Source organism: Gavia stellata, chromosome 7, assembly GCF_030936135.1.
Source record: "Gavia stellata isolate bGavSte3 chromosome 7, bGavSte3.hap2, whole genome shotgun sequence".
Classification (NCBI taxonomy): Eukaryota; Metazoa; Chordata; class Aves; order Gaviiformes; family Gaviidae; genus Gavia; species Gavia stellata.
Window position 1 is genome coordinate 33142002 of NC_082600.1, and position 14693 is coordinate 33156694.

Below are 14693 nucleotides of genomic sequence, written 5' to 3' on the forward strand. Positions count from 1 at the left end.
CACTGCAGCTGCTCCTCCAGCCCAGTCCTGCCCGCTTCCCTCCCTCCTTTCCCTTCCCTCCCCCCGGGTGCCAGATAAACAAGGCGCGCAGCATCCTCGACAATCCCGAGCTTAGCTCTACATTTTCGAAAAGGACAAGAGAACGGGACGAGCCCCCTCCCCTCCTCCTCCTCCTCCTCCTCCCCCTTCCTCCTCCTCCTCCCCCCTTCCCTCCCTGCCCCCCCACCACAGAAGGGAAGAGACAATTCTCCTCCGAGCAGCAGCAAACATGATGGCGGCAGCTCCCATCCAGCAGAACGGGACCCACACCGGGGTTCCCATAGACCTGGACCCGCCGGATTCCCGGAAAAGACCGCTTGAAGCCCCCCCTGAAGCCGGCAGCACCAAGAGGACCAACACGGGCGGTGGGTATATCCTCTGTCACCTCCCCCCCCGCCCAACCCACCCACCTCTCCGCTTCCCTACCTGCTAGCCTGCCTCCCCCCCTTCCCCCCCCCCAAACATTCTCATTTCTCTAATGTTATCATTCATCAAAATGGCGTCGGTTTTCAGCATCTACCAGTCTTTTTATTTAATATCCACGCCGGGGCTGCACAGCTGTGACCCTACGGAGACGAGGAGGGAGCACAAGGGGCTTCTGCAGCCCAGCTATCTCCCTCGCCCGTTTAACTATGGGCGAAAATAAATGGCAGCTGGAAGGAGACGGCAAACGCACTTTCCTCCTTCCACATCCTCTGAGTCGCAAGTTGAATTTCAGCCTTGCCGTGCGTTTTCCTCCTCCTTGGCCTCACTTCTATTGTCAGCGCATACACAGCGTGTGTCTGCCGTGCTGGGGGCGAGGGCTGGCTGGCGGCGGGGGGAGTCGCCTCTCGGCTGCGGGGACTCGCTAGTTAACATCCTGCTCTTCCTGGAGGAGATGAGTTATAACGGGACCAGCATCTCCTCTATCCGTGTGCACGGGAGTCGTCATAACAATGCACCGAGGCAGAGGTGAATTTATTTGCCCGATATTAAGAGCAGCGGTCTGGCTGTACAGAGTGCATGGTTCAGCCAGCTATATTAGTACGGGTGGGCACGACTGTCACACGCAGGCACTTCTTGAGACGCTTATAGTCTCGAGTAAGAAAAGTAAGGTGAACTGGGATCACCCCTTCCGCTTAGGGGAAAAGACAACTTTGTGAAACAGGTTTCATGCTAAAAATCTTGATATTCATGCCAATGGGACGTTGCCTTAATTACTGGGGAGAGCCGAAGTCAGGGGAACCAGCGGACCCTTATTGTCTTGCACTTTTTCGGAGCCGGTTACGGGAGGTCCTTAGACTTGAGTTGTAGCTGGATTTAGCAGTGGGGTGAGGGCACTGACAATTCCCGAATCAGACTGGGAATCCTTTTTTCTTTTTCCCCTCCATTCATGATACATATTTTTTTCCTGTTCCGATTGTGTGCTTTAACGCTAGTGGTGGGTAGAGGACTCGCATTGTCTATCTCATCACCTTTTAAGTGTATTTAAAATAAGTGACTTAGGCTTTTGATCAACTGGGAAAAATTCTTCTTAATGCCCTTTAATTAATGAGCTTAAAAGAGATCATTGTTGCTTATAAGTGCTAAAGGAATACATCAGGATTACTTAGGCAAGTGATTCCATCCGCACCATGTTGAGTTGTTTTCTTGGCAGTGGCTGAAATGCTTGGAATAAAACCCCACATTTTGGGTGGGTTATTTGGTAGCAGAGTAGTCGTTTTGCTCACTTAAGAAGAATGCAGGCAATAGCTAATTGCTATTCTCATGTGTTTACTAATGACAAACAAATAGCCCATCAGAATTTACAATTCATTCCTTCTTAGTTTTGGTATTTCTTTTGCAGTATTTTCAAGCAAGGTTGTAGTTGTCACTGGGCACGTTTTTGTGCAGGGCTTTATTTTTTTTTTTTTAAAGGGGTTCTGATCATTTCTGTGTGCTGTGGTTACCACTGGGGAAAAAAAATCCACCTTTGAAACATAATTTGGATTTTGTTCTTATTCTTTTACAGAATTAAGGAATCTATGTGGATTCTTTAATTTGCTCAGAATAAACGTACATATTTTAAAACGTCAAAGGCATAGTCTAAACACGTCTTGTAGAGTGACGCAACTGGTTAGATGTAAATGCATGAATTACTGGATGAGTTTAAAGATGTAACATTTTGTTTATTTGTGGGTCTGGGGAGAAAAAAAATCAAAGTTTGTAAGGCGTATTAACCATGGATATCTCAATTTTTCAGAGGATGGCCAGTATTTTCTAAAGGTCCTCATACCTAGTTATGCTGCTGGATCTATAATTGGGAAGGGAGGACAGACAATTGTTCAGTTGCAGAAAGAGACTGGGGCCACCATCAAGCTGTCTAAATCCAAAGATTTTTACCCAGGTAGGTGCAAAAATTAGCCAATTCTTTATTTTTAAATCCCAAGGGATGTATGTACGTGTCAGCGTGTTTCATATCTTGACGACTAAGCTTCCAGTGCAGCTGGAAGCATTGTTTCTCAGAAAAGTATGTTACAAAGTGCAACAGTGAATGTAAATGTTCTGTCTGTCTTGGTGTATGGAATGGACCGGGCACTAACTGCTTGAAATATGTTTAAAGATGTTTACAGTCTTTCTGCAAAAGAATATTTTCATTAACATTTTGATTGCTTTGGTTTTTAGTTTAAAAAAAAAATAATCTAGCTTTAAGGAACCAACTTGACAGCTGGCATAAAAAAAAAATTGTTCGTTTGAAGTTTCCAGACACTATAATGACAATTAAGCTAGAATGAGTAAAAATGAGAGGCCGCCTTTTAAAGAATGGGCCATTTACTTTAAATCCATTATGTACCTTCTTTCTGCTTCACTGCTTTGTTCACTGGCTCTGGAGTGAAGTAAAGAGGACAAGTGCTGCTCTTTAGATTTTCTTTATATTATGTTTATCATGATGGTGGAAGAAAACTATCATAAAAGTGAAATACTTTAAATAAAGAAACGACTATATCAACTGTATTAATGCACAAGAAAGAAGTTTTTAATATTTGCGTATAACAATAATAAATACCTGATTTAGCATTTTTTCCTTTATAGAGTTCTGAAGAGGGAGTCTTACATAATGATATGCAAGATTTTAGTTTCTGCAATTGAATAATAATTTTTTTTCCTGGAGATGAACAAATTAGCATTCTGTAATTGAACTTTGTTCTAGAAGTCTTTTTAAAAACTGATGCGAAATAATAACATAGCTAACACTTTTTTTGATGTTTTGATTTTGTTATTTTGAAGAATAACTGGTGATTTAGAATTGAGTTGACTGGCTGTTACCGACTCTTTTCTGTTGGAAAAATAAGAGCTGCTTTGCATTTGATCTAGTTTAACAAGATGACTGAATTCTACAAAACAGTGAAGGCAGTTGGTATGGATGTAAACAGAACACTAACATAGGAGCATTTAGTTTTCCCATCCTCTAACTTTAGTGTCAGACAGAAGTGGATAATTTTTTATTAATGGAGAGATTGTGGTCTATTTACAATGATGATTTTTGATGTGGAAATTTTAATGCACCTGTTGTACATCTCCTTAGTGAATGTAGTTTATAATACTTAAATGTCAGAGGTTAAAGTGATGCATGTAGACTTCACCTGCTGAAAGATACAGTTTATGAACTGATGCTTGTTGTCTTTGAGTGTTTTCTTCTTTTCTACTTTTCTTTAGAAAGTTAGAAAAAATGGTCTTTTATTTTGAAAGGTATGTTAGGGTGAAAAAAAAAATCAATGTAGAATTGTGAAAACTCTTGGAAGAAATAAAAGCATTCAAAAGAGCCTGATTGCAGAATTAATAACATAATCTGGGTAAAGAGCCACAATAGTAAATTAAATTCACTGTCAATAGATGAAAATGAAATAGATTTTCTGCATTATACATGAGGTGGTATCAGATATGCAAGGATGTTACAGAAAATTGGTGTTTATGAAGAATATTCCAAATACCAAATTACAAGCCTTTTCATTTTACTACAGTTTATTTACACTCACTTGGAAAGGACGCTTCAAAGATTAGATCTTTTGTTCAGTGCTCTAGCATAGTTTTTCTTTTTTCTGATTAAATCAGAATTACATATTTTTTTTGTGTAGCAAATTGTAAAGATACAGCCATAGTAGCAGAAGAACCTTTGAAAAATAAAAATTAGCAAGCTAGAATGACATGAGTAAAAACGTTTGTGACATAAACACATTATCTCTTAAAATCAGTAGTAATAATATAAATAACTAGGGCAGCGAGGCTCAAGCAGTTTCACTGTAACAGGTGCAAATGAAGTTCCAGTTTGACTTCATACAGTCTGCTTTGAATTTGCAGCCACATTGTGTTATATAGAAAATGAATGTTTTAAGGAAGTTGGCGACTGATACCTTCTAAAGCATGGAACAGGGATGAGAAATGGATTCCAGTGTGGCTAGCTCTTGTTAGACTTTCTGTTTGCGTCTCACCACCAGCCCATGGAATTTTCGGAGGTCCTGGCATTCCCTGAGCTGAGGGCTTTTGGGTTTCTTCCAGACTTTAGTGCTCATATAGCATTAGGGAATATAAACCTTGTGAAATAGCTGATATAAAGATACAGTTTGTTTTTCTTACAAATTTTCTTAAACAATTATTTTGTTTTCCTGATAGAAGTTACTTAGTCTGTATCTCTGATGCTTATGACTATAAATGTGTTTAATGTACATATCGCTATGGAATGTTCTCTCGCCGAAGCTTCTGTGAAACTTTTCTGTATTTCCAAAAAGTTCTAGCACAGTCTGAGTAAGTTGCTGTTTGGAAAGGAGGAAGTTGGTTGTGATACAGACGTCATGAGTAGTTCCTATGATCTAATAGTGTTCTTTTTTTTTCCTCTGTGATATAGGACTTCAGTATGCAGACTGATTTCTGTTGGAATTATTTTTGTGCATCAAAAGGTGACATAATTACTGAAGAATTGTATGGCAGCTCTAATTACAAGAAATTGAAGGAAAAAACAGCTTTTCACTGAACATTTTAGTTTACAAAATAGGAATCAGCATATAAATACATTACCGTCCACTACAGTCTTATCTTTTTGAGTACACAATTTATTGTTCTCTTTTCAGGTTACCAGCTGACTTTTTTTAATTGTCTGGACTTCTGCAATTTGATTCTGGTTATTGTGCTTAGATGATCCCCGATTCTTTTCTGTTCAAGCTTGTCCCTCTAGATTAGTGGAAGTGAAATTAAAACGGCAAAATATGCCCTACTTTTAAACTAAATGGTGCTGATCCTTTCTGCAGGGAAGTACAGAGTGTGTGTTGACTAGTAGGTTCTGGTCCAAAATTTAAATACAGATGTAGCCATGTACTTTAATATTAAATGAAGTGAACTTCATAAAGAAAGTGGCCATTCTGTGAAGCTATTTTAATGTATGGTTTTATTTTCAATAATGTAAGAGAGTCACTATTTCTGTTGTATTAAGCTCTCATTGTCTTATTTGTTTCTCCATTCTGAATTATAGTGAGCACTGGACTGAAAACTACTCTGGACATATGTATTTTTATCCATCGTGAATGCTGGTGCACACTCTCTTGCTTTCTCTCTCATGCACTCTTGCCTGCGCGCGCTCTCTCTTTCTGTGCTCCTGCCCCAGTCTCACACATACACACACATGCGCGCACACATACGCACAAAATTATGTTACATCGCATCATGTTGTTTATCTTGCAGCAGGATCTTGCCTGGTCTGAACTTGGTGCTTGAGTGAATTTGAGCTCGGTCAGTGTTTTTCAATTTATTGGAATATGAAGTCATATGTGTACTGAAATTAGATCATATTAAGAGCAGAGATTAATAAAAACATAATTAAATGGGGATAAGGTTTTACTGCTTTTAACAATAGATTAGCTGTGTTGTTTTTATGGCAGACTTCTAATCAGTAGTGATCTAAATGTTTGGACAATACAAAAGGTGGGAGTTGCCTCCCCTGCCTCGCGTCGAGAGTGTGAAGTGTTGTGTGGCTATGTTATGTTTTTACCAAGTGACTTGTATTTGACATGTTTTGTGTTTGAATATCAGGGTTTTTTTTGAAACATTTGTGTATTATGGGAGATTGTCTAGCTAATCTTTGAGCTATGGTCCTTTTGAAAAGTCTCTTATTCTGAGTCTTAAAACCTTTCAAGCACATTGAATGTGTAAGTAAGACAACTTCACAGGAATTTATAATTAATAAGCTCACTTTCTAGCTTCATTACTTCTCTTAAACTGTTAGGAAGGGGGAAGGTATCAAGCTTGGTTCACCATTATTATTTCCTTTATATAATAAAGGAATTGTCATGTTAATTTAGAACTCTCTAAAATAACCTAAAGTCTAGTAGGGAAAAGAATCTGTTTTAAAAATCAACATTTGAAATAATGTTGAAGTGAAATACTGCTTTTTCAGGTATGGAAGAGAAAAAAGAGTAATGGAGTTAGAAGTGAGAATGGTGTTAGTTATTAGCTGTCTGTTGTCATGGTTCCTTGAAGGTGGTTTGTCATAAATCAATAAATATATCTCGTTTTTACTATTGATACTTCTGATTTTTTTCTAAAGTGTTAACATTAGCTAATTAGAGACTTCATAAGTATATATCTAAGATTTTCGGATTCTGTTGCAAACATTTGCTTATATGAGTAACTGGGGATAATGGGACTGAGGAAATGACTAAGTAGTGAGTAGAGATTTCAGAGGTGGAATCTAGAGCTATGTAGGTTTGTAAAGTGATCACTGATCTTTCTACTAGTTTAAAAAAAAAAAAAAAAAAAAAAAACCGACCAAAACCCCCCAAGTGTTGATTGCCAGCTGTTCGGAGAGATAATTCTCAGTTGGACAGTTGTCTGTTGCCTGGTTACTGGAACAGAATAAAAAAAAAGTTAGCTTGTTAGCCAGCGGATCCTTAGTATTTTACATTTAAAAGGAAGCTGAAACTGAATATGTAACTTCGTGTGATCCTGAGATTGTTAACGTATCTAACTCACCCAGTGTACTATCACTTAGGAGTTTCTCATTTGGTAGGCTTAGAGAAATTTTGAGTGGAAGTTTAAGTAGAAATTTTGCACTGATTTCTTCTGCATGTAGGGACTTACTCATCTTAATGAGTGAATAAATTTCGACATAGTAAATGGCTTTGGTTTGCCACAAAGTGTTGTGTCTTTGTCTTGTATAAGAAAGGTTTAAAACAACTTGTGATAGGTTTGGAATGGTTAGTCTAACTTTAATAAATGATACAGACTGACTATATATGCACTTGGTTGGCAAAATATAGAACAATGTGAGGACAGCTGTTATCACAGGGAAATGCCATATTTAATAATTTTCAACTGTTTTCTTGTAATTACTTTTGACTAGTTTTCAATATAATTGAAAACCAAATGATTCTCAGAAGATTAGAAAGCTTAGGTAGATGAAGGTGCTTCTGGTAACAGTATTGGTTTTTTATAAAGTTCAGATTTCTGTAAAGAAGTTATTCAATAAGAATATCTGTTTTCTGGATTCATGCATTCTGGAAAAAAAAAACCAAAATACCCCAAACCAAAACCTAAGAAAAATAGCTGAAGTTGGTATGCACTGAAAATTTTAAATTTTCCTCTTTCATAAAGTTTAAAATTCCTATATGATAGTTGGATGGAATTTTGCAGATAGATCAAAGTTTTAATGGATGTTTGTCAGAACATAGGTCTTACAGCTAATATTTAAAAAATATAAACAGGCAGTGTCTGAATCTTAATTGTTTTCCTCTTCTCCCCTGGTGCAGTAAAAGAAACATGTTCTTGCTTTTCTTAATGGGTGCAACCTGTAACAAGCAATATCTTTTTTGAATACTCTTTGATCTTGTTTGTTCTTTAATTAATTGCATTAACTTAGATATTATCCTCAGTAGTTGACCACAGGATTTATTTCGTCAGTGATTGGTAGCTTTTTGGCCAGGGGAGAAAACCTTGGATTTAGTGAATTTGTCAGACTGGCTTTTAGAAATGGAGCATAGAGGGATTTAGGAGGAGGGCTTGTGCCTGATTGCTATCTCATTTACGTCTTTGGACACAGCTCTAGCATAAAGTTAGGCAAACATCTCTCTGGGACTCATTGGTTCATCCTGCAGCAGGTGCAGTCAGTTTTGCAGTCCATCTTAAAAAGAGGTTAGTTTGTTTTTTAACATTTATCAGTAGGCCAGTGGGAGTTAATAACTTGGTGAGGAGTATGGTAGTTGTCAGTTGTCCGGTGTTGGAATGCTGCAGGTAATTGGGCTGGACTGGTGAGAGCTGTGGCAGTGTGCTTCTCACGTTGCACTGCAGCTGCTGTTGATCTTAATTAATCTGACCCTCAGAGGCTGCAGTGTCGTGGTATAAAATGCAATACACACTAGAAATGGAAAGGCTGCTTTTTCGACTCTTATTGATGGTCATGTTTCTAGGTAGGCCTTTTGGTTTTCTAATTGAATTTGTTTGACACGAGCATAAAATTCTTAATGTACTTCAATCTAAAACTGTAATACATTTTTCCTATTTATCAAATATATCTGTGGAGTAATGAAGCTGATAAACATGTTTTTGAAATGTCACTGTTATAATGGACTTAGCAAAAATATTTGTGTTTATTCTGACAACAAATACAATTGTCTGTAAATGAAAAGGGTTATATTGTTCGTATCTGGTATGAATTTCTGGTGTACTGTCATATGCTTTGTACTGGGGTGTGCTTGGTGTTCATACTGGCTAGCTCAGTCTTGTGATTCTTTTAAGGATTTCTAGTAACATGGAAACATGTAAAATTGGAACTTGGTATTTGGCAGTTGGAATAAATGAGTGTCCTGTGCATGTGCGAGACTATTAATTTACTGTAGATATACTACTGTCTTCTTCCTGACTGCATGACATGGCTTGAGGAAGCTATCAGGTTCCTTATATTCACCCTGGTATTTAGGGCCATTCTGTCTTTCCATCCCCCAAAGGAAATATCAAACCAGAATTTAGCCTAGAGATCTTTTACATGTTACATTACAGACTTGTAAAGTTCTATTCCATCCTGGTTTTGTTTTGATTTCAGGGGTATCTGCATCTCAATTTGTGATTATTCATAGCATTATAAGGATTAACTACATTGCTTGTATTTTAATTTAAAAATAGAGAAATGGTTGTCAGGATACCCTGTTTTAAATTTCCCCTACGTTTAATAGACATATTAAATATTTTAATCCATAATAAAATGACAGCTATCTAAATTCCCATCCCCCCATATTAACTTGTTTTCATTTTAACATATTTGATAATTAATTACGGTTGAATCTGATTGGGGTTTACTTAATATTAAACGTGCTGTTCTTAATTATAGCCAAGCATTAAAATTCATTTGCAAGTACTTAACTGGTCTGATTGAAATGTCAGTTTAAGGCGGTATTTAAAACACGTCTATGGAAGTCAGCTCCCAACTGTACAATGGTAACATATCTTTGTAACTTTTGAATATGAATTTATCACTGTTTGCTTGTGCTAGTTATGAGCAATACTATTGTGCATTGCTCTTCTTGACTTATGAATTGCAATAAACTTTGTGTAAGGTTTAAGCGTTCTGCATAGTTGATGGGCAAAATTAAGTCTACTTCATGAAAGGCCAGAGAACATAGGTCAATGTTTGAAGTAGCTGATGTGAATCACTAGCTATGTGACTTGAAAGAATAGTATCTTAGGGACCAGGTTTAAATTTATACATAGGTGATATGGATGATTTGGGGTCAGATCCCTTGTAAGTGAGGAAAAGATACCATTGTCAACTTATGTATATGAAAGTGATTATGTAACATTAGCATTTGTTGGATATAAAGAAGCACGAATCTCAGACAAAATTTCGTATTTACCTGGTCTTGTAGGTTTTGATTGTGAAAAGCCTAAACATCTGTTTTTCATCATTGATCTCTCACTGCATCCTGCAGGGCCTGTCATCTCAGCATTGACAGGATCAGATGAAAAATACAATCGATGTGTTGACATTTTTTTGAGAATCACTCAGGTAAGATTACTTGTTATACAGAACTACAGTGAAATTCATGGCTGCTGCTAATGTTTCACCAGTTGGAGCCTTTGCATTCTCAATCATTAATTAAATTAGATACTGAGGTTCTCTGCATGTTCCCTTGTTTCTATTTTAAAAGCACTTTTTGTGCCTTGCTCAGTGCCATTTAACTCTCTTGTAATTTCCCACATAAAGAGCTTCACACATTTGTACTATTTTCCCCCACTTCATAGAGTGGCACCTGTTTGCTTGAATCAAGAACCATAGTGCACACCTCCAAAGCTCTTGGAAGATTTGTATGTACATGTATTTTATTTTATTTTCAAGTAGTGACTTTAGTTCTTTTTAGATTCTTCATTGACAATATGGGTAAGAAAATTCTTTGTAGAGAACCAGATAATCAGAGGCAGCAGCAATTTATCATCTTCTTAGTGTGTTCTAAAATCTGATTTTCAAACTGTACGCGAAAAATTACAAATATTTAACTGAATATACAACTGTGGAGTCTTTCTTTTTATAACACAAATTATTAAAAATATTTGTATGAAGTCATGCACTGGAAAAGTAGGAAATGGCATGTGGCCATTCGTTTAGCTTTGTTGAGCATCCAGCATGCTTATGGAATTAAAGCTATATCAGAGTGTATTCCCAAAAAGTTGGGCAGTGAAATATGGCTATAAGGGAAGGGAGAAGAAAGACCAGTTGGGCCATATGCAGAGTCGGAGCTTGATCTAGCTGAGGTTTACGTTTTGTCCCCAGCTGTAATCTGGTGTTAGGAAGTGCTAGAGTATAGGTAGGATAGTGTGTAGTAGCAGCAGCAGTTCAGGTGCTGCAGCAGATACCGTTTTGTCAGCAATATTGAACTGGAGTTACAAAATATATATGTTTTATTGTAATCTGGCAGCCAACCAACAGTTTTCCTGAGGAATACACACACAAAAAAAGGGAAATAGATGGCTTTTTAGCAGTTTATTGACCTGGATTTGAAGATAACTTCTATGGAACAAGAGAGGCTCTTCCAGCATTCTGTCTGTGCTGATTTTCAAAGGTCTGCAATGAAACGCTGCTACTGGATGCGTTAAAGCTTTATAAAAATGAATTGTTGCAATGAGAAGTGTTAGACATAGAACATGTATGGGGGTTGTTTTCTGTCTTGCATGTGTGTGCACACTTCATTCTTTGTATGTCTTCTACTTACTGTATTAGATGAACACTTGGTGACTCTGTCAAATCTAACGTAAAAATTGGATTCCCCAGGAACTCCTTATAATTATATCACTTCCTAACTTCTGAGTCTTTTACTGTGCAGTGCAGCACACCTAAGTCTGCCATTTTTTCTTGAGATTACTCTTTCTCAAGCAGCATATAATTTCTAGCATAGTGAAATGCTCAAAAAAAAAGAGGAAGTGTTAACTTTACAAAGATTTTTTTTTTCCAGGGATATAAGTTTTTGTGGTTTTTGTTTAGGTTGGTAATGCCAAGTGTTCATCTAGTATTTGCACTGCTTTTAACAATAATAAAATATGTACTTTATAATTTTATAAGCTGTCTAGTTCTGTATGGATCTACATCTATGACTAGCTGTTCTAGTAAGTGTTAGCATGATACATTACATGAATAAATTCTTTTTTTCTGATTAATTGATCCCAACTAACCAGAAAAAAGATGGGACAATTTTGTGTGATGAGCAGGTAAACTCTTAGGATTGCGCAGGAAAGAGCCTCTGAAAAGGAAGGTACCTTGTGTAGCCAGTAGCTCTTCATTTTACTTGAGCTCGTCATGAGTTCTTCCCCTGAATAACTAGTATTTAGAAGAAGTAAACAAATGGTTCCTCCGGTAGCCAGATTTTAAATCGGTTAGGATGTTAAAAACAGGATTTTTAAATGTATGTAGAAATTCACATGTAATTGCTTGCCTCAGAGCTTTAGTTTTTCATGTTCTTGATGAGAAAATCAATGAAATGGGTAGCTATATTTGTCCTCCTTTAGGTTTCCTGTACCTTTTAAAAACAAAATCTCCTCAGTTTATGCAAATGTTTTATAACCTTCTAGTCTTAGAGACATAGAGTGAATAGTGGTAGCAAGGTCAGTGTTTGAATTAATATATTTATACCTACTTAATTTTAAATTTTATTTCATTTTTTAAATGGTACTTTGTTGATTAGTAACTAATCATTCTCTTGTTTCTCTATTACCTTTTTGAATGGCTCATGTTTTTGATAGTACTTACTATTTGAAAGAATGTGGTTTTTGATTTTCAGAAGTAGTTCCAGTTCTGTCCTTCACACTTCGTTAGCTTAGCACTTTCTGATTTGGAGGGTGCAGACATGAGAAGGGCACAAAATTTAGTCATAAATTGTTATGACATAATTGTTAAATAAATACCTTGATTTTTCCCTTCTCCAACAGACGTGCATATGCTCAGACTGAGGAAAAATAAACTTCTCATTGTTTATGTACTTTTTGTTCTTTTTTTGATGCAATAACTTATTAATAAATGGTGCGTAAATGACTACCGTGCTTTCAGTGTTGGCTAGTCCAGGAACTTGTTAAGTTTCATCTTGTGCAAAATTCTTTTTGTGTGTTTTCTTTTGTAAAGAAGTCTCTGCTTGTAAATTTTGGCAGCTTTATGTTGGCTGTCTGAAGATATGATTTCTTCATTATTTATTTAAGTATTTGGCTTTTTACTAGAATGGCCAGTTCTGATTCGGGTGCCTTGTTTCTCCCAATACAAACTTTCAGAAGTGATGACAACAATTTACTAAGGGTTGAGGTATTTCAACTGCAATTAGAATTTAATGACCTTTTCCTAAAAATATGCATATAGTTAAATGGGCTCCTAAGATAATGCAGAGATTTTTTTTTCTGTGAAATGTTATTGCATAGGAGATTAGAACAGGTGATTGTAATGCTCTTGGTAGTTGTAAGCATGAAGGTGTCATAATTTGGATGGTTTTCCCTCTCAAAAATTCTGTGAAGACAGCTAAGAAAGCATGCAGAGGTTTTGGTGTAAATTAGAATATATTAGTAGCACTGTTTTTGTGTGATGAGGTTTTCATATTGTAAAGTATGCTTACTTGGGAGGTGCAGATAAGCTGATGATGGCTATCTGATATTCAAGTCAAGTGTGCTTAAAACTAAAAGTATTTCAGGAATTACTATAAATTTCATATTTGTACTATGACTTACTTTGGTAGGTCTAGAAAGAGGTGTAATGTTGCAATGCTATTTTAGAGAAAAAAGTGCTGTTAGTAGTTATCTACTGAATTGTAATGCAGTTTATTGGCAAACCAAGGGAGAATAATGGCATATTTTATGTGAAGTGATCCCAGTTTATAAACAAACAGATCCGTGAACTGTAGTGTGGATTCAGAACCATAGATATTCTGGAATCCTCGTAGGTAAGTCTTTATGTAGAGGGAAGGACTGAGATACCTTAGGACATTTAAGTAGACTTTCATTTTTAGTTTCATTCTGCTTTAAGCAGGTTCCGTTGTGTTAATCCCTTTAGAGTGCAGGATTCTAAGGGGATTATCACTTCCCCAATTTCTTTTTCCCTTGCTCAAAAGCAAAAGATGGTTTTCATATTGGATTTCTGTATAGGTGTTTCTTCTGTGTAGAAATAACTTGCTGGTGTCATCTGCTTCAAGGTGTGGTATGACCCCTACGGTTGCCCCCTTCCATGGGGGAAATTGAGGAATCTTGCTGGACAGGCCATCTTACAAATGCTGAAGATCATTAGAAAGTTATATTTAATCCAAAAAATACTGTGTGTATGCTGCTTATTCGAAAAAGAAAAAAACAGTGATTCAGTCTCAAAGTATTTAATGTCAATTTTTAATCTTCAAATAATTTTTTAGAGCTCCAAGTTTTCCCTCTACAAACTATTAAATTCTGAATCTCAGAATAGTAGTTCAGCATGTTCTAAGCAATGGAAAAATTGTAGTTTATTTTGTAAGCAGTTTAACACGCGTCGTCTTTTTTAGTTCCACTTTTATACTTGATGTTCAGAATGGAAATTCTGCCAGTAAAATATAACCATCATTCTGATGAATTCAGATTTTGTGGTAAGTAAAACTTCCCATTTTTAGATAGGGTGAAGATTTTTGGAGGTAATCAAAACCTGATGAATTGTTTCCCATTCTTTGTGTTGCTTGAGATCAAATACTCCACTGAAGTTGAACATTTCTTAAAGTTGTCCAAACTCTTTATATATGTGGGTTAGTACAGTGAGATACAGTTCTTCCATCTTTCTGCTGATGATGTTCTATTACTTTCAGCAAAAAGGAATACAAATTCTTTTTCTTGCCTTTTAAGCATAAGGGCTGAAAATGAGAATTTCTTTCCTATTTGCCACTGCGTCCCAGGAAAGTGAGTGGAGACACTCCTATGAAGGCAGTAAAATTACCAGCAGTTTCTGTATACAAACATTAAATTTAGGTAAGTACTGAATTTACACAAGGTGGAATATGCATCCAGTCTACATAGTCCCATATTGGTATGTTTTCACATAGGGATAGATGAGTAGTAGTGTATATTAAAAAAACACCAGTATCTGATTCCAATTTAGGTCTTTTGGTAAAAGAGTTCTTTCTTTCTTAGGGTTTTCCTTTTTCTAGCAAAGGAATGGTTTGTGGTTTTTTTTTTTT

General features: G+C 36.6%; 1 protein-coding gene across 3 annotated transcripts in view; it reads left to right on the forward strand.

Annotated features, from left to right (window-relative positions):
* Window positions 1-268: 268 nt before the first annotated feature.
* NOVA1 (NOVA alternative splicing regulator 1) overlaps window positions 269-14693 on the forward strand; it is a 157094-nt gene continuing 142669 nt past the window's right edge. For 2 of the 3 annotated variants that reach the window (XM_059819434.1, XM_059819435.1), the window contains exons 1-2: window positions 269-404; window positions 2261-2404. In XM_059819434.1, the coding sequence (XP_059675417.1) occupies window positions 269-404; window positions 2261-2404 (280 nt within the window). Of the gene's footprint in view, window positions 405-968; window positions 991-2260; window positions 2405-14693 lie in introns of those variants that run through there. The other variant, XM_059819436.1, reaches the window with a different exon arrangement.